The following is a 19,756-nucleotide window of genomic DNA, read 5'->3' on the forward strand; positions in this document are numbered from 1 at the left end:
AAACCCAGTAAACTTAACTCAGTTAACTGTTAGACAAGGAACTGGACAAGATAGAAATAAACAGTGTTAGAAATGTAAGCAGAAATTAAACCAGTCCTAGTATATCTATTTACTGGCACTTATAAGGGAACAGACAGAGAGGACTGAAAGGAGATCTCATTATTTGGTCATTGTGTTATTGTGATACATAGAAAGAGTCAAAGTTCAATTTGTATTACTAGTTCGATTGTTCAGCTGATACATAACTTGACTTTTGGGGTAAGAAATAAATATTCCCCTCTGTAAGGCTGATAGGGTTTACTGTGATAACCTCAACCTCTCTACAGCAGACTCAGCTTTCAATAGTCATCTTTGCCCTCCTCCTGTATCACATTATAATAGTGGAACTTTTATTGGAAAGTAAAATCCTGTATTACGTATAATATGAAACTGAGAAAGAGAACAGATATCTTAGCAGATTTTTAAAAGAGTGAAGGATAAGAAATAGGCATCCTGAAAGTAAATATTAGAAATTGCCTGATGCTTAACATTTTGAAAGCATACAGTTTAAAAGCAGAGAAAATAAAATTTCCAGAATAATTTCTTGGCAGCCATACTTTTAAAGTCTGTGATGCCACATTTTGTGACTGCATTAATACAGTAAATGCATTTTTTGCTCTGTATGTAAATGTATGTTTCACTCTGTTACAGCAAAAGGCAGCAGGGCAGGATATTTCTTTATTTTAAACATCCAAAAGTAGTCTAGCAGAAGTTGTGAAGCACTTATGTAGAATTCCTTAGAACTCTAAGATGCTGTACATTGATATATGATTACTAATCCCTCCAGTCAGCAGTACTGTTTCAGTTATTGCGAGAACTAAGAGCGCAGATCACAGAACTCCTAAACCAAAGCAGCTCAGCCTTTTAGCAGAAGTAGACTGCCCATGCCCTAATGCACACTTTCAGGACAAGCCATTGCCATCACTTCCCTCCCTTCCCAGTCAGGCCAGCAGCTAAGTGTCCATAATATGATCAAAACGCATACTTTTCATGTCACGCACTTTGGGCACTCATATTTATCAAAGGATTCAAACAGAGCCTGCCTGCACAGCAGGCGACAGGAACTGCAGGCAAGCCGAAACTTGCATTTTGATCACATAGTAAGAAAGGACTGCAAGATCACTAGGAAGCAAGAATGAGAGAGGAGGTTGCAAAAATTTTGCCTGCTCCCTTCATGAAATCGAAGTGTTTCTTGGAACAAGTGAAAAGGGACCACAATACAAAATGGTCATTGATATGAGAAGAGTTTCTGATTTTAATACTTTCCTTTGCTAAATGAGACACATAAATGACCAGAATTCTGGTCACGATCTGTCTTTGACTTGTTTGGCAGATGCAACAGCAAAGCTCTGAGCTTTCTACTTTCACTAATTTCTTCTTTAAAAAGAGTCCAATTTAAAAAAAAACAAAAAAAAAACAAACAAAAACCAGAAAGAAAATTCTTGAAAAATTTAAGACAAAGTCTATTTTTTAGTGTTAGTGACCTATTTCTGAAAAGCTTGTTTGATGACTAAAATCATTAACTGAAATATTTGCCTTTCCTCTGACAAAAAGACAGCTTTCTATTATTTTCCTTTTATCTAATCAGGATATTTTGTCAAAAAAACCCATCTTGGTTTTCCACATCCCCATCAAGCGTGTGGCCAGTGATTTGTCTTGGGAACCAATCAATACTGCAGACAGAATTGGCCAAGAGCATTCCAAATAATCACATTTCTTATTTATTTAGAGATTCTAATATGGATTTATCCTATAAAAATAACACTAAATTCAACATTACTGAATTCAAAACAAACTGGTAGTTGTCACTATAACTTAAGTCTTTTTCCATAATAATATTAATTTGAAGCATGTTCTTTGTCTGCAACTCACCAAGATTCAAACAATTTCAGCAATTAGAAGCAGAGAGGCTCATTTTTCCCAAGCTCTAAATCAAACAGGTATAAGGAGTCTTTCTGTCAAAAACTACAGTATTCCAATTAACATGGCATATTATTCAAATTAAAAACACTGAGCTAACAAAAGCTCTTTTTTGAAACAAATGTAGGATTTATCATCATAATTCTTGTTAACGTTTTCAGGATTAAGGCAGGGCTGGCAGTCAAAACTGCACACTCCAAAGACTGATGTGCAGACTAATGAAGACAACTGACACATACAGTAAGATTTTCATAAGACTTGAAAAATGTCTTCTCAATACAATCGAGTAATTAACTTGGCATTTAACATCCTTGTCAAGGTGAGTTGCTAGACACCTGCGCTAACAGAAGTCAGGGCAGTAGCACCACAAGCTCCTGCAACATCCAGGTAAGCCACAAAGGCCAAGGAGCCATTTGTTCCCACTTCAGGAAAAACCTCAAAGGGCATATGAAAGCAGAGCAGCTTCAGCTAGCCCTTCTAATATTTTAATTCACTCTGAACAAAACAGAAATGTCAGAGGGAGAAGGAGGAATACAAGCTGTCCTGAAGTACAGTTATTTAACATGGTTACGTGACTTCTTTGAGAACTATTTGATCTGAGTACTGCCAATAGCTTGGTCAGCTGTTAGGTTTGCTGATTTTACTCGCCTAGAACAAACATGCACAAGGCACCAGGAAAATATAAGAAGCAACTGTATCTCCCGCTCTCCCAGATCAAACCACATTCCTGAAGCTACAGTGCTACAATTAGCAAGTGAGAAGATAGGATGAAGAAGTTAGAATACATCCAATCTCCTAGCTGTATTTAGTTGAAGATATGAATAACTTCAGGTCATTAGCAGTTGTTATGCCCTTGGAAGATACTCAGAAGTGGTCTATTTGACGCAGATTGGCCTACACAACAGTCTAGCCACCTGCCTCGCATCACATGTGTCAATTTTGCAAGGAAAAAGATACTTATGTAATATCGAAACCATGATTTGAGAGTAGCTGTATTAGAACAAGAGTAGAAAAGAAGACTTAGCAAGTCCCAGCCAAAGCTTTTCACAGCAGCTAGGTTTTGTTTTGTGAAAGAGAACATAGACAGAATTGTTCACAAGGTACAACTTGTTATTACAGAGATACGAAAGGCACGGTTAAGTGAGGTGGCATAGGAATGGAAGCAACCTAGCTGCAAGAGAACAAAAGTTTACTCTCCTAAGAAGCAAGACAAATCAGGCTTGCACAACATTGAGCTGCCATGGCCAGGCTACTTGAGCTACTCAAACCAATTCATTTAAACTTACCTTTTATACCTGCACACTATGCTGAAAAAATGCCATACAAGTCCATCATACCTTTGTAGAAAAAGCTCCAAATAATTTATTTTGAGAACAGACAGAGAGAACAGTCCTTATTTTTGAAGAAAGTAAAAGCTTGTTGGCACTATCCACTGGCATAATAATAATAATACTGCAGGATGAAACCTGTGCTCAAAGAAAGTACCAAGGTTTGGTTCCTCAGATGCTGAGGCAATGAATTAAAGCAACGGTGGATGCACAATTAAAAAAGTGTCCATTACATACAGTTAGCTAGATCAAAGCCCTCAATAACCTTCAAGAATGGATATCAAGGTCAGTATCTTAATTCACAAACATTAATGACAGCCTAGGGAAACAACTTCTGTGATGACTACATCTCAGGTATTTCTAATGTTAAACTGAGGATAGCAGAAAAAAAATTAACCTCACAGAGAATGTGAAAGGTGTCACTCAACCACACTGATAAGGACTCTAAACTTTGACATAATAATTTTCCATATTCTGTTCATGTAAGAAAAAAAGTCTTTGTTTGCACGATGTTCCAGTGACTTGAATAACGCACACATTTTATTAAGAATCAAATGGCTAAATAAAAACGTGTACATCCCGACAAGTGAGAAAAGCAATTATGACAGCCACAAATCTAGTAGAAGTCTTTAACATTACACAACTGCTAGACTGTGCAATAGTGTTGTCAGATCTCTCTATTTCCCTATAAACTAGTGTTCACTAGCAAATCTAGGATTTTAGTGTTTCTCAAAAGCATTCTATTAATCATTCTGCTTTTAACACATCACATCCAAGTGGTAGACTTAACCAGCAAATTACTCCAAGCCTGATGTTTACCAGAAAGTTTTCTCACTGGAACTCAGGGAAGTGTTTCATCATTTATTATCAGCTACCTGAGGGATAACATAAATGTGTCTCACGTGAAGAATTCCTCGTCAAAACTGTTGGATTGCACCGCCAGGCTCAGATGACTACCGCCTATTTTAAGGTGGGCTTTGTAGGCTCCAGTCTGATAACACTGACAAGTATCGTACCTAAAAGCCTTACAACATCAGGGATTCCTGGGCACTAGTGGCTTTGGATATTTGACTACTTCAAAACAGAATCTCTCTAGAATTAGATTAAAAGAACTGTCCCTGGCTTAACACAGTATGCTAATTATAGTGGCAAGTTAATAATTCAGAGATTTGCCAGGAGCAAGACAGGACATGGCTGGGTTAAATACTGTTCTGGAGAAGTGGCCGAGTAGCAAGGTGCTATCTAGTACTGAAGAGTGAGTTCAGCGACCAAGAAACTCTGGCATAGTTCTCAAATGTTTTTTTTTTTTTTAAATAAGGAACCACCACTGGCATTTACACATGCAAAATGCTGCTAATTTTACATACATAACTTTTGAATAGTATTTTGCATATTTCCTACCAGGCATCCAGAGCATAGGACTTCAACCACTTGATGTACTCCAAAGTCAAGAAATGACAAATCACTGGCACTGCTTGGCTAAACCACAGAACTTGTCAAGCGCCACTTGCAGCAAGGACTTGGCAGATACATGTTGGACTATCTCTAAAATTTATTCTCGATGTACACAAACCAAGGATAATGAATCCAAACGGACATCCCAATCACTAAGAATACAAGGCAGCCCTAGAAATTTTGTAGTCTCAAACAACATTTGACTGTCTTTTCCCCTTTTGCTTTTTCTTGAAAGAGCAACTAACAACTTATGGGTACAGGCAAAAGGTAGGGAAAGATTTATGAGATCTTCATATCTGATATAAAGGACAAGCAAAGACTTAGAGTACTGACACACAGGAGAAATTCCAAGTGCTGCTGGAAATAGCAGTCAAATGATGAAATATGCCAAGTAAAATATTTTTGCTGAACAATTCACAAAACAGTTAAACATCTCAACTTGAACTCAAGAAGACTGGATAATAAAGTGAGGGGACTGTGTCTGTATTGCACATAAAACTAGAAATCAATATAGCTATACACAGAAACCAAGTGTTTGGAATACAGAATATACTTTGTTAAGGAAAGACAGAAATAAAGGAAGAAGGGCAGCTTTACAGATACCAAGTAATGCTGTACACAGCAAGAATAAAAACAGTGTGGGAAAAAAAAAGATCTGAGTTACAATCATTTTAGGGAACAGTTACAAGGGTTTGCTTGGATAGATATCTCATATACTATCTGGTTCAGATTTACCATCAGCAAGGTTGATCAGAACAATTACGGGTCCATTAAACCAACCTAGATGCAAATTTTCAAAATTTTAAAGGAAATAAAGTAGGAAGGTAATCTGAAGTGGGACAAACTGCAGTATGGGTTTGATTACAAGAACACTGTTCTAAGTTGATGCCTCCCATAACTAATCCAGGAGAGACTATAACAGGCAATTAATTTTGTGGAAATGCAGAACAAAGTAAAATCACAAATGGAAAACAGTTCGGGTTTGTTTCTTTGCAGTGGCATGTACATCCTGCAGTATGTGGAAGACAGCCATGCTAGAACACCTTTAATAAGATAATTCATTTTCTAGACAAAGGAATGTTTGACAGTATCAAATAGGAAACAATTTCAGTCGGAGGAGATGTAAATTAATTCCTAAATTATTAAAGTGCTTTAAGAGTTGGCTAAAGGTGAAATTCCTATTGGTTACATAAAAAAAGACTGAGGGTTGATACAAAATATGTAGAATTGAATATAGACCAGTTTCTGGGACTGAGTTTACTTCACACCTTATTAATATTGTTTGCAGGAAATGCAGGAGTGTACTAATGAAATACGCTGATAAGGCAAGCTAGTAGACATACTGGATACATAACCAGATCATAGTACCATAAACCAAAAAAGGATAACTTAGAAGTAGAATAACAAAAACAGGATGAAATTTAAAAATGGGATGCAAGACCCTATATGAACTTATAAGGGATTCCAAATGGAAGATTATCAGTTGGAAAAAAAGAAAAGGAGAAACATCTTGTACTAATAAATCCTAAAATGTTTACATAAGCCAAATTGACATGGTAAATGAGACTGTAAAGCATATCAGAGAAGAGAACTACCAGTATCGTTACATATGGCACTGGAATTTGTCTAGTATACTGTGTAGTACTGTATTTGGTCTGGCTGAGAGAGAGTTAATTTTCCCCACAGCAGCTCTCATAGTGCTGTGCTTCCTACTGGTAGCTAGCAAAGTGTTGATAACACACCAGTGTTTTGGCTACTGCTGAGCAGCGCTGGCTCAGCACCAAGACTCTCTCTCCAACATTTCTCCCCACCTCACCAGTGGGCTGGGGGTGGACAAGATCTTGGGAGGGGACACAGCCAGGACAGCTGACCCAAACTGACCAAAGGATTATTTCGTACCATATGACGTCTGCTCAGCAATAAAAAGCTGAGAGAAAGGAGGAGGAAGTGGGGGAGGCATTCGTTATTTAAGATGTTTCACTTCCAGACCTAGCCAGAAGTGTCCTGAACTGTCCAGACCTGTCCAGAAGTGGCTGGACATTGCCTGCTGATGGGAAGTAGAGAATAAATCTTTTGTTCTTCTCCTTTGCTTCTGCATGCGACCATTTGCTTTATTAAACTGCCTTTATCTTACCCACGAGGTTTTTTCCATCTTATTTTCTCCCCTCCCTGTCCAGCTGAGGAGGGGAGTGATAGAGCAACTTGGTGGGCACCTGGTGTCCAGCCAAGGTCAACCCACCACAAGTATTCCAGCTTTACATTCATGAAAGAAATTCCTATTGGCAAAAGTACAGAGAATGAATGCTAGAGAAATGGACAGACTTGGTATTACTGCTAACATCCTACTGCTGGAACGTGTGTGAGAGTCAAAGAAGGAAGGACTGGCACAAGTGAGGTGTTGCACCCCGGCTATATACACAAAAGTGTGGCAGGAGGAGGAAAGAAAGCTTGTGGATACAGCCATGAGGATGAGTGCCTGCATAGAAGACACCCTCGGCTCCTGCTATGCTGGGCTCATCCCTCTCTGGGTTTGACAGCCAGGAAGTGCTACTTTGCTTTCTTTTTATCTGCCTTCCCCACATCTGTGTAAAATAACATCAGATAATGCTGGTCTAACTTACAATCCAACCCCCCAAAGGTTAACTAACTTGGCTTACATAACCAAGCCAAATAAAGGTTGAAATGGACTATGAACAAAGCATGCACCCAAAAAGGAGAAGAAATAGCTCAAGGGCAACTGCATATGAATTGACCACAAGTAAAAGTCACAAGACAACCATCAGATGAATGTTGTTTCAAAACTTCCTTAAAGTAGGAGCAGTAGAATCAGAAAAACAGAGGCTACCTTGCACAAGCTCAAGTTTTTGCACACTAGAAAAATCTGAAGTATGATTTAAGGCTTTCTAGTGGGGAAGCAAATGCTCCCAGTACATAATGCTAGCAAGCAGCGTGGCATACTGAGCCTGATAAACTGTTCAAAGAAGAATCACAGGAACCACTCAAAGACTAAGATTACTACTACTAGATGACAGAGTATTTACGGGACCTGTCAAACATTAGAAAGTAGCTTAAAGAATGAACTTGCTATGGGTAAACTATACAAATCAAGGTAGCACCAGATACTGTCTGTTTCTCTTCTTCTCGGCCCCAAAAACCTCAACACCCCAAATACATTCCTGTTCTTATAGAAGTAAAGCTATTACAAATTACAAGCTGTAGATTACGAAATGTCTAGAAAAAGAGTATGGGAGACAGACATGAAAATTCTAAGCTGAAATTCTTACATAGCTACTATTTGAAATGGACAAATTGGAATACTCTGACAGCACACTGTTCATGTCAGTTAAGGGTGATTATGAAAACAGAATGTGTGAACTTATGTTTAAGTATTCTATTAAACTTAAGTTTTTTTTGATCAGAAGTCATTAGCTAGCAACGTATATTCAAAAAACCAGAAAGCTGAATTTGCCACACATATTCCTATTGTTATCTCCCAGTTAGATTTTTAAAACCATATACCAGAAAGTATACAAAGAAACTTAATAACAATTGCCTGTGTGACATTAGTACTTTTTTTTTTTTTACATGTAAAACATAAGAGTCCTTTAAATGAGAGATGAGAACCCTGTAGTATATACAAGTTGATATATATAAGAAAATACTGCATACATTAAGAAAATTTGGCATGCTGACCTTGGTATTTCATCTTCTTCCCATTCAATGAAAGATGCGCTGTTTGAATTTTCTGGCAAATGAATTCTATGACGTTTACTTACACCTGACGTATCACCTAGCAAGAAAAATAGAATGAGAAATGAATCAATTTATGTGACTATTTTTATGCATATAATTATATAATTGCATTTATTATTTAATACTACAAGTCCAAATGCTCCTAAAGAATAAACAGCACTGCATATCATCTTCAAAAAGTTAACTATGCTATCATTTAAATGATTTAACTTACTTTCTAACATGTAGATACACATAAAAAGAAAAATATATTCTCAACACACTGACATTATTAGAATTACATTTGCTGTGCTCTAGTCATATCTTAACCTAAATTCAATCTTTCCCTATTTCTGAAAATAACTGTTTCATGATTCACTATTTCAAAGTAAATCATGCAGAGTCTGATGTAAACTTCAGAATTCTCAAGTGTCTGGGTGCTCAGGTCAGATCCCAATGGAAATTAGAAGCCAAAAGAAAACACTAAATTCTACTTCACACTTTTCCTCTTTCTTATTTATGAGCTGAAAGACAATACACGATATATCCCAGATGCAGCAGCAGCAAGTGGAAACCTGCAATGAAGGCAGATATTGCCTGACCTACAAATAAAGAAAACACCGTGTAAGTTTGCTTGGAGGTCTCAGTGTAAGGAAGTGTGCTCCAAAGTCATGCTGGGGAAGTTCCCCCTGAAGATTTACTACCTTCCTTGTGGGTCTCCTCCTGAACCTTCACTGTTCTGAGGAAGGAAAAACAATATAAAACAGGAAAGAAAAAAGCCCAGGAATGGAGTTGGGGGGAGACGGAATGGTAGAAGACCTTGAAAATTACTCAGTCTCCCACTTCTATAGGAAAGACCAGCTTGAACCTTGAATTTTCTCAGCTATGTTGGTGTCACACACTAGCACGTGGTTTTGTATTAAATTTACCTTTCAGCCATAGCAAACACTTTTGCATTTGTTAAAGATAAACTAAGTGAACAACTCAATTGTCAGAGGCCTTCAATAAATAAATATTTATTAGAACATCTAGTTTCAGTCTACAATTTTTAAGTACATTTCATAACAAAGTCTTGCCAATGTGAATTCCACTACATGGAACAGCAGGGATAGGTATATCGAAAGCTGGAGAGAGATTTTTGTACAAGAGCATTGTGGTGGGTTGCCCCTGGCTGGGGGCCAGGTGCCCACCAGAGCTGCTCTATCACTCTCCTCGTTCACCAGACAGTGGAGAAAAAGTATAACAAAAAGCTTGTGGGTCGAGATAAAGACAGGGAGAGATCACTCACTTATTATCATCACAAGCAAAACAGACTGAATTGAGAGAAGAAATTAATCTAATTTATTACTAAGCAAAACAGAGTAGAGGAATGAGAAATAAAATCAACTCTTAAAACACCTCCCCCCACCCCTCCCACCTTCCTGGGCTCAGCTTCACTCCTGGCTTCAAACTCTGCCCCCCCCTCAGCAGCACAGGGGGACGGGGAATGGGGGTTACGGTCAGTTCATCACATGTTGTTTCTGCCGCTTCTTCATCCTCAGGGGGAGGACTCCTCTCATCATTCCTCTGCTCCAACATGGAGTCCCTCTCACAGGAGACAGTCCTTCACGACCTTCTCCAACATGAGTCTCCTCCACGGGGTGCAGACCTTCAGGAGCAAACTGCTCCAGCATAGGTCCCCCATGGGGTCACAAGTCCTGCCAGCAAACCTGCTCTGGAGTGGGCTCCTCTCTCCACGAGTCCACAGGTCCTGCCAGGAGCTTGCTCCAGCGTGGGCTTCCCATGGGGCCACAGCCTCCTTCAGGTGCCTCCACCTGCTCCGGCGTGGGGTCCTCCACGGGCTGCAGGTGGAATCTCTACACCCCCTCATCCTTCCTCCATGGGCTGCAGGGGAACAGCCTGCTTCACCATGGTCTTCACCAGGGGCTGCGGGGGGATCTCTGCGCTGGCACCTGGAGCACCTCCTGCCCCTCCTTCTGCACTGACCTTGGTGTCTGCAGATGTTCTTACATCTTCTCACTCCTCTCTCTGGCTGCAAAAGCTCTCCCTAACTGTTTTTTCTCCTTCTTAAATATGTTATCACAGAGGCACTGATTGGCTTGGCCTTGGCCAGCAGCGGGTCCATCTTGGAGCCGGCTGGCATTGGCTCTGTCAGACACAGGGGAAGCTTCTAGCAGCTTCTCACAGAAGCCACCCCTGTAGCCCCCCCCCGCAGCTACCAAAACCTTGCCACGCAAACCCAACACAGGCATGTAGCAATAGGATGAGGGGTAATGGTTTTAAACTGAAAGAGGGTAAATTTAGATTAGATGTTAGGAAGCAATTCTTTACTGTAAGGGTGGTGAGGCACTGGCACAGGTTGTCCATAGAAGTTGTGGCTGCCCCATCCCTGGAAGTGTTCAAGGCCAGGTTGGATGGGGCTTTGGGCAACGTGGTCTAGTGGAGGGTGTCACTGCCCGTGGCAGGGGGGTTGGAACTAGATGATCTTTGAGGTCCCTTCCAACCCAAACCATTCTATGATCTCACATAGCAAAAAGCCTTAAATAATATAGTTACTACAGAAGCAACTGCGAAACACCATAGTGAAAGTGCCTTAGAACCTACAAATAGAAGCAACTGAAATCTAGGTTAATTAAATTGTTCCAGACCAACCCTATTGCACCAAGACTAGTTCCTGCAAACCCTGCCCCTACATCAGACTCTTAAGCGCACTGACATGGCATACAGACACTAAACTCACACCAGAAATGTAGCACTCAAGTGTGGTGAAAAGACATGCTTGTATTTATGCAGGAGCTAGCTCGTATTCAGCCACACCTCCACTAAGATGGCCTATGCACTGTGATGCCTACACAGGTGATTCCAGAAAGACCACACAAAACATCTGATCCCATTTGCACAGACACAGCTCAAGCTTAATGTAGCTTAGTGTCTGTGCTGTTCAAAAGTGACGACTTGCCTCTGGGCAGAGCTGGTCCAGGAAGAAACACAGCCATGGTTTTACTGTGTGGCACATCAGCTAATTCTCTGTATTAAAATGCACACTGACTATGCGTGGAAACATCTCTTGTTATTTTTCATCTGCAACTTGATTGTTTTGAGTTGATAAAGTGGGACTGAATAGAAGGAGAATACGTAACAGCAGCTATAGAAGATTATAGGCCAACTGGTAAAACATACATTATTATTTTTAACAATCATATGCGTTTCAAATACCATATCAGAGCAGTTTCAGTGCATCTCCCCTTTCTTATTCCTTATGAACCGTACTTTCAAATGCACATCCCCCAGACACAGAAGCTGTGGAACAGGCAGGTAAGTGTGTCAGTTGTAAGCAGAGGCTGTGCCTTCTACATCGCTCCAACAGGCCTGAGCTTAGAAAGGATGGCGCTCCTCAGGCCTGCTGTGCAAGGACTGTCCTCTTGACAGCACTGCCTCTCTAAGGTTGTACCAGGGACAAACCATTTGTCGCTCAGCTGCTGTGCTAGGTGTAGTAGACAGTGATCCTGTGCCTGGGGACTCCAACAGACTGAGGCTGGCTACTTATGTGTGTGTTATGTGGAGCCACTCACTAGGAGCACTGCTGCCATATCTCATCAAGCCAGGACAAGGCAGTCTGTCATTTTCTTGCTTTTATCCTATTGGATTCTCCCCTACCAGAATAGTTAAAAGTCTCAGCCCATGCTCCTCTTTCACTCTCTTCTTCCCACTTAAGACCTAAGTCTCTCATCCTTAAATAAATAATGAAGGAGACTATAAACAGTTTATGTCTTTCATCTATCATGAACAGAGAGGGAAAAGAGCTATTGAAAAAGAATGGGAGCAACTATTCAATGCAATCACATTGCATGTTTCCAGAAGGCTGTTTTGGATGTTTGGAAGGCTGACTATACTTCCCCAGGACTGAAGATCCTGAAGATGCTCTGTCCGTGGCTGACCTTGTGTCTTCCTACAGTTTTAAGAGCAGCAAAAAGTGTAGCCCATTCTTGAGTATGAAAAGACTATTTTTCTTTAGATGAGAATAAGTTATGAAACCCCATGCACTAATCTATTGCTGTCTGAATATATGTGCATAAAAATAATAGGAAAAAATGAAAGTCAGCATGATTCTTACTTTCTGTTTTTATAGAAAGACACTTTATCATTCTTTTCAACTCTTGCTTTAGCTGTAGGAACAATTATGATTTAGGTAAACAATATGTATTTTTCTAAATGTTAAGTACCAAAGACATTATGGTTTTCCTACTGTTACCTCCCCTTTATACTGAAGCATTTAGATAACATTATGGATGTTCTTGCCAAACTTCATTTTTATGTGTGTACAGTCAAAATGCCAAACTAATTTTTTAAAATGAAAATTTAAATACCTCCTTTGCTCAGACATTTATATTTTCAAATTTCACCCTAAAGCAAGTGACCTTTGTACTAAAACAAAAATTTTAATTAAAAACATTATTTGTCAGCAGAGCACAATAATTAGCCATAATTATAAGCAAAAAAATTATAATTGATATAAAGATGAAAAACAAACATAAAAAATTAAAGCAACAGTATTAGTATGATTTCATATAAATTCTTCAACTAAATATCAATGATTTTTAATGTTCTGATGTGAAAAGAGGTGTGATCATCTTTTGAAAATGGTCACAGCCATGCTGCTGACAGAAAATGTGTTTCTTGACATACAGCATCTCATTGCAGGAAGCAGACTCTTCCTCAATCCCAATTCACAGGCATAAAGAGGAATAGCAATAGAATGCTACACATGGACTTTGTTTTGACAAACTACAGGGAAACAACAGGATATCCATTCAGCCACAAACTACAGCAAAAGTCTGACAGCTAGTAACATTTTGTTCAAAATATTAGTTTTTAGCCTTCAAAACAATTACTTGGTCTTAAGAAATAAACACCTTACTTTTTCTCCTTGCCTTTCTGAATTTGACAGCAGCCAGGTTTATTAAATTCATTCCATATAAGTTGTAGTCTATAAAGAGCTGAAGGAGGTAGGGAATATGGGCTTCATGAGGCTGGTAAGATTTGTTCATTATGGCTCCACCTTGCAGAAGCTCACATACTCTAAAATTAAAGACAATTAGGACATAAACCAAAAATTATTCCAGTACAACAATACTGATACTTGATTTTATCAAAATATAAAATACTTAAACTTCTTAAGTTTTGCCTTAGTTGTATTTTTAACTTAAGAATTTTTTATTCACAGTAACAAACCCACAAAAATTATCTCTGTTAATAATGATTCAATATTTAGGTGTTTATTACAAAGGAGCTGTGAATCCTCCAGCTTAAAGAGAAAAAAGAAATTCTCTGAAAAAAAAATCATACGATGTACTATTCCTGCAACTGATCCAAAGCCACTACAGTCCACAGAAATCTTTCTACAGAATAACTGCAGCAGCTGTATGCCTACACACCAGTAATAACTTTGAAAGTCTCTCTAGTTCTCCTTGACAGAAGCAGTATTTTAACAGCTTCTTAGAACCATGACAAATCTGCTCTTTTAAACATCAACAAATTAAAAATAACTACAGACATTTGGATAATTATAAATTGATGTGATAAATTTACCTCAGAGTAACAGGATAGATCTATAAATCAAAGAAAAGCACTAAGCATTTCTAAATGCAACAAATTGGGTTCAAAAAATAAAACTTTGTACAGAAAAATTAAAGGAAAAATTTAAGTGAAGTGTCAGTCCTTATTTGGTTATAAGTAATTCGAACATAAGAAGCACCAAAGTTCAAAACAACTGTCATATCATACATGCATATAGATTACAGTAAGACAGAAATTTAACATAATGCAAAATTTTAATAGCCTAGAACAAAGCGCAGACAATCCTATCCTATGATCATGTATTAGATCTTTTTAAAAAAGTTACGATGTAATATTACACATTCAAGAGATTTCAGTTTACACTTGAGAAATAATTCCTCCTTATTTATTCCTGAATCTACTGCAACTAATGTGACAGTAAGATTGAGATCAACTGTGCTTTCATTTAACAGAACATTACTTTACTGAGAAATAGAGAAATTGTTTAATAACAAAAACTATCCAGTTTTCCAAGTATATTTTGAAGTTAATAATGGGTGCTGGAATTTAAAAACTTAAAAACTACCAAATTCTACTCCATAATATATGAAAGAGTTACAGACAAAGTAACCTGATGCAAATTTGTTCCAGTGTTCAACAATTACAGTTAATACAAGACAACTAAAGGCAAGTATATTTTGATTTCGCTTTCCTAACATGCTACTGCTTTAAAAAAATTATTGGTGTGGTTAAAATTACCAATTTTCTTTCGTGTTTTGAAAAATTTGGACAATAATTTTGTTGCTTTTATTTTGTTAAGATGTAGGTGAATCTTCCTTCAAAATTGACATTTTAATACAAGATATAAGGAAATCAGCCAGAACTTTGTATCACCACATCCTTACCTTTTTACCATTGCAGGATTGTAAAGATAAATCTTCATAAACTGTCTCTCCTTTTCATGGTAACCATAAAAAGGCCTGGAGAGGAAGAAGTAAAAGCAAGAGGCTAGCCAGTTATGCTGTGGCATTTATTCAACCACATTTTACTACAAAGACTATTAAAATCCAGGGAAAATATTAGAAGATAAACTGCATATCCAGGAGAATGAATATTCATTCCTATGTCAGGCAAAAGGGGAGCACTACATTACCATATAAAATGTTAAAGATTAAAAGAATAGGCCCTATGCATGTCAAAGTATCTAAAAAAAAAAATAAATTAGAAGGTACTTCTGGCTTAACACTGTTTTTCACTTTTACCATGTGTAAACACAGTGATGGCACACCATCACAATAGTACTTTTAACAAATTTGCTAGTGCTGGACTGCTTCAAAACCAGCATTCAGCCTTTCTGATAAATGCTGTAACAAAGCCTTTAAGGACATTAATACTGCAGATCAGATGTAAATGAGTAAATACTGACTGTATAATATAAATAACTGAACAATAAGAACAGCTTAAAAGAGTGAATAGCTGCCCCTTTTCAGTGATTACTAATCATCTCGTGCACTAGATGAGGCATGAATCCTGAAGAAAATAGGATTTGAAAATGCAATTAAAGAATACATATCATAATGAATATGTCAAGACTAAACTGAGGTTGAACAGGCAGCATTAATTCTGGTATTACTTGACTGAATTACTGACTTTTCAACATCTAGAATTCTAATCTAATTTAACATGCATGTAAAACAGCATGTTAAGGAAACAGGCCATAATTCAACACATCGGGTGAATGCATGAAGTCGACAATTTGCAGTAATCACAAAGTCAAAAGAAATTCAGGAAAGCACACATATAAATGTTATCTCTACAAAATAAAATAAAATCTCTTTATCAAAAATATTATTTAAAAAATGCAACTGGGATGCTTACCTGCTAAGTTTAAAAAAAATGAACTTCAGTAGTAAGGATTTCAGTCCTAAATTAAATGCAAACTCAGCAGAACTGCACAACTACAGCATTAATATTGCTATCCTTAATATGGTTAAACATGCACACATTTAATATCTCCAAAAGGTAGACTGAACTGTTTAAAATATGTTTATGATCTTAAAACTGAGTTAAGTCAAAAAACAAACTTAAAGCTGTTAAGCTGAAAAGGAGATCGGATGTTGTATAACAAATCAATCTCTTTCTTACAGAGATAGTATAAACCTAATGACAGGTTATATACATTCAGTTATAACAATTCAATGTGCTGTAGGCGTGTAAATTAAAAGCTACTCAAAAAAAACCCCCAAAACCTCAGCACTTTATCCATACTCACACTGGCAGCAAGGAGAGCAAGATTTACAACACTTCCAAGGTTAACTATGAACACCTACTTTAACTTCACAATGCACAAGGACAGCATATTTTGCCTCTTTTTTATTCCTGGACCTCCATTATGTTTGGAAGTTAATTCAACAAAATTCTTGCGTTACAACTCATAAAGGTTTAGCAAACACCTTTATTATATAACCATTTTCCTGCTAATGCAAAAGAGAAGGGATAAGATAATCTCCAAGATTTAAAGAAAAATACAGGTTTCTCACCATGGAGACACTATAATATCTATGAGTAGAATCCAACTCAGGTCAAAACAGAAGAAAACAAATAGATTTGTGGAACATAAGCATGCCTATCTAATCAGGTAAAGATGAAAACATATTACAATTTCTGTTAGGTGCTTCCCATTAGCCTGTTACGAAAGCAAACAAAATACACGAAACATTCTTTCCTATACTTCTTTGAGGCAATGAGCATCTGACTTTCAGTAATGCTGAAGCTCTAAGGCAAGAGAGGTTAAAAAAACCAGGTTCTCCTAATCTCTGTTGTTTGCTGATTTGAAGAAAGATTGTCTTCAGTAGTTTACTCTTCCCAGCTTTCACTTTGAGATGAACAGGTATACTACAATTCACATAGTTCTCACAAAAACAACAAAAATAAGAAGTTTGGTGGGCTACCTTCCTTGTTACTGCAAAAACACATCAGAAAGTTCTGATTAAAAATGAAATTGTAGCCACTTTACTAGCAATATCTAGAAGATACCACTAAAAGTGGCAGGGAACAGAAAGATTATCTTCTTAAACTTAACAATTAGAAAGAACATATTTCAAAGGTGCGTGAAAAAAAGTAAATGAAAGCACTGCACAGTACTGAAAATTAGCATTTACATTGTTTTGAAGGTGAAAAATTCAATACACATTATAGACTAACTGTGTTCCTCCAGGACAGCTTCCTATTATTCACTATGATTTGACATATTGTTTAGTCCTTGGTTATGCAAGTTAAATAAAAATTGATTAACAGAATCCTTAAAATGTTAACATTCAATAACAGCATATAGTTCCAGCAGTAGTAGAAAGCTTCATCAAATAAAACACAACAGTCAGCTTGACAGATAAGTAAATTAATGTTTAAGAGTATCCACTTCATGGCCTGTGCTGCCAGGAGAATCAGATGGATAAACATGACCTGACAGTCTCTAAGATGTGGCTCCTAAAGAGGCCATCTTGAACAAAGATACGGAGACCTAGAGTCAGGCTCCTGTAAGCCACACCTGGACACAGGGAACCTAGAATAACCCAGACAGGTAAAAAATGCTGGCTGGAAAGTACTGTTGTAATAGCAGAGACAGAAAAAGCTAAAAGGAACAGATTTGGATAAATGATAGACAATAGGATCTGAGTTTATCAAAAATGGTTGTGTCAAGCATTTTTGGGAAACCCTGTTGATTATGTTAAAATCAAAGCAAGTGAGAAGAGTTACTTAGTAGTTGTACAGGCCTGTATGAAGACACACATGGGGGAAAACAAAAAGGAAAAAGCAGTGCAGTCACTAAAATCCCTCGTAAGTGCTTTTATGTAGTACAACTGCAAAAACATTTCAAAACAAATAACCAAAAAATCCTAACAGGTCATACTTACATTCCAGATACTAGTGACACTTTGAAAACATGTTGAATAGTAGAAGACGGATTGCCTAAAGCCACATTAAGTGCTCTATCAATGCTGAATGCCACTTGACGTAGATAGTATTCTGGATGCTGTCCAAAACCATCATACGGTACATAGAGGTAAGGAAAGACACCATGTAAGTGGAGACAAGTCTTCTGACCTAAAAAGAAAAGGCAAACATTTATTTTCTAATGACTACTGTTTTTTTTCTTTTAAGTAGTCCCTAAGTTTGAAAATTTTTTCAGGTTATTTTCAGGATCCACAGAGAGGATAAATTTATAAAATGAGTCCAGGTATATTTCAAACAAAAGGTACCAATTTAGAGCAGTTCTCACATTTGATTCATTGACAAAAGCAATACAGAACAGATGGGGTTACATGACATACACTGTGGCAAATTCTGCTGTTATACAAACATAATCCTAATGATTTTTTTCTACAGCAATAACACAAAACCTCTCTAAGAATTATTTTGCATACTGAGACAGTGGTGGAAGGTTAATAGTTTCTCATCCTTTGTGAAAATCTTGCCATATCAAAATTCTTATCATTCCTCTCTGGGATGAGCATACAACCTCTCAGAAATTAAGAAGAACATCCAGAGCAACAACGAGGCCATTCAATGTTTTAGTTAAGGCACAAGTTAGGATATGGAAAAAAAAAAAAAAAAACAGGCAATTTTCAACTCTTTAAATCTGTGGATCCCTGAGAGGCCTCTACTGTAAAGGCAGATCTCTAGCCTTCTAAAAACACACTTCTCAGCATTAGGTTTCATGAGTTTGCAATGAAAGAACGTGCCACAAAAACCACTGTACTAGACCACAGCTTGAGCTTCTGCTTCAGCCAATGCAGTACAGTGATGTGGACTGGGATCTTCCAAACCTACCATGTTTTTTTGGGGGGGACTAGTCTCAACTGTAATGCGTGTTCTCTGTTCTTTCCTCACTACAATACAACAGAGCATACGCATTCACTGCTGAAACTAACATCAGATCCTGCTCTGATCCCTTCCAGCCCCAAAAATCATTCATGACTTCTCACTGGTCAATGAAAAAGTTTCACAGAAAAATACTATAAGCACATGTCACTGATTAAGCCCCACTGCACCATAATGATAGGCCGAGTAGATCATCTTGCATTTTGTTTGGATAAACAGCCTCCATGAAAATAGAAAAACAGTATCTAAGGGCAGTGCTTTCATCAACCAGGAGATAAATATTACAGACAAAGAGGGAGCACAACCTTCACTGGTCCACAAGACCAATGAAAAGACTTCCAAAAGTCCATTCTTCCAAACAGATTATTTCTCAGCAGGTGGACCTTGCCTGAACTATTGACATTCATACCCACATCAGTGCACCACTGGCCACCTAGCAAAGAAGTCCATTAAAGGTGAGGAAGAATAGAGCTTTAGAAGCAGGCCTGCTTGCAAATTTTACACCTGTGAAATGCATGCCTCCAAATACCATAAACAGCATGGCATTTTTAAGCTTTTTTTTCCTAGGGGTCAGATGTATTGTGCTTTCTTCAAATATTTATTAGACCTTCACATAACATCTAGAAGTGAAAGAAATTGCTCTAAGGATGGTAGTACAAGCCCATTTTCCAAGGTGAATTTTATTCTTCCTATAAGCCACGCCCATCAAGTCTCTTCAACAATGTTTAAATACAACCTATATATGCATTCGTAATGTTGAGGTCATCATCTATGATGAATTCTGCCCATGCTTTTAAACTATTTCAGGAGAAGAAATTTCTTATTTATATATTATGTACTTCAAA

The 19,756-nt window shown here is 37.7% G+C and overlaps 1 protein-coding gene and 1 long non-coding RNA gene across 2 annotated transcripts in view; one reads left to right on the forward strand and one right to left on the reverse strand.

Annotated features, from left to right (window-relative positions):
• Positions 1-19,756, forward strand: part of LOC142600977 (uncharacterized) — a 523,379-nt gene that overhangs the window by 329,928 nt on the left and 173,695 nt on the right. The gene's annotated exons all lie outside the window — the stretch shown is intronic.
• The window catches only part of REV3L (REV3 like, DNA directed polymerase zeta catalytic subunit), a 125,012-nt gene that overhangs the window by 59,401 nt on the left and 45,855 nt on the right, over positions 1-19,756 (reverse strand). Inside the window, exons 2-5 of the mRNA XM_075747903.1 lie at positions 17,945-18,134; positions 14,936-15,010; positions 13,393-13,553; positions 8,436-8,532 (exon numbers count right to left, since the gene is read on the reverse strand). Of these exons, the coding sequence (XP_075604018.1) occupies positions 8,436-8,532; positions 13,393-13,553; positions 14,936-15,010; positions 17,945-18,134 (523 nt within the window). The remainder of the gene's footprint in view (positions 1-8,435; positions 8,533-13,392; positions 13,554-14,935; positions 15,011-17,944; positions 18,135-19,756) is intronic.

This window comes from Balearica regulorum, chromosome 3 (assembly GCF_011004875.1).
Source record: "Balearica regulorum gibbericeps isolate bBalReg1 chromosome 3, bBalReg1.pri, whole genome shotgun sequence".
Lineage (NCBI taxonomy): Eukaryota > Metazoa > Chordata > Aves > Gruiformes > Gruidae > Balearica > Balearica regulorum.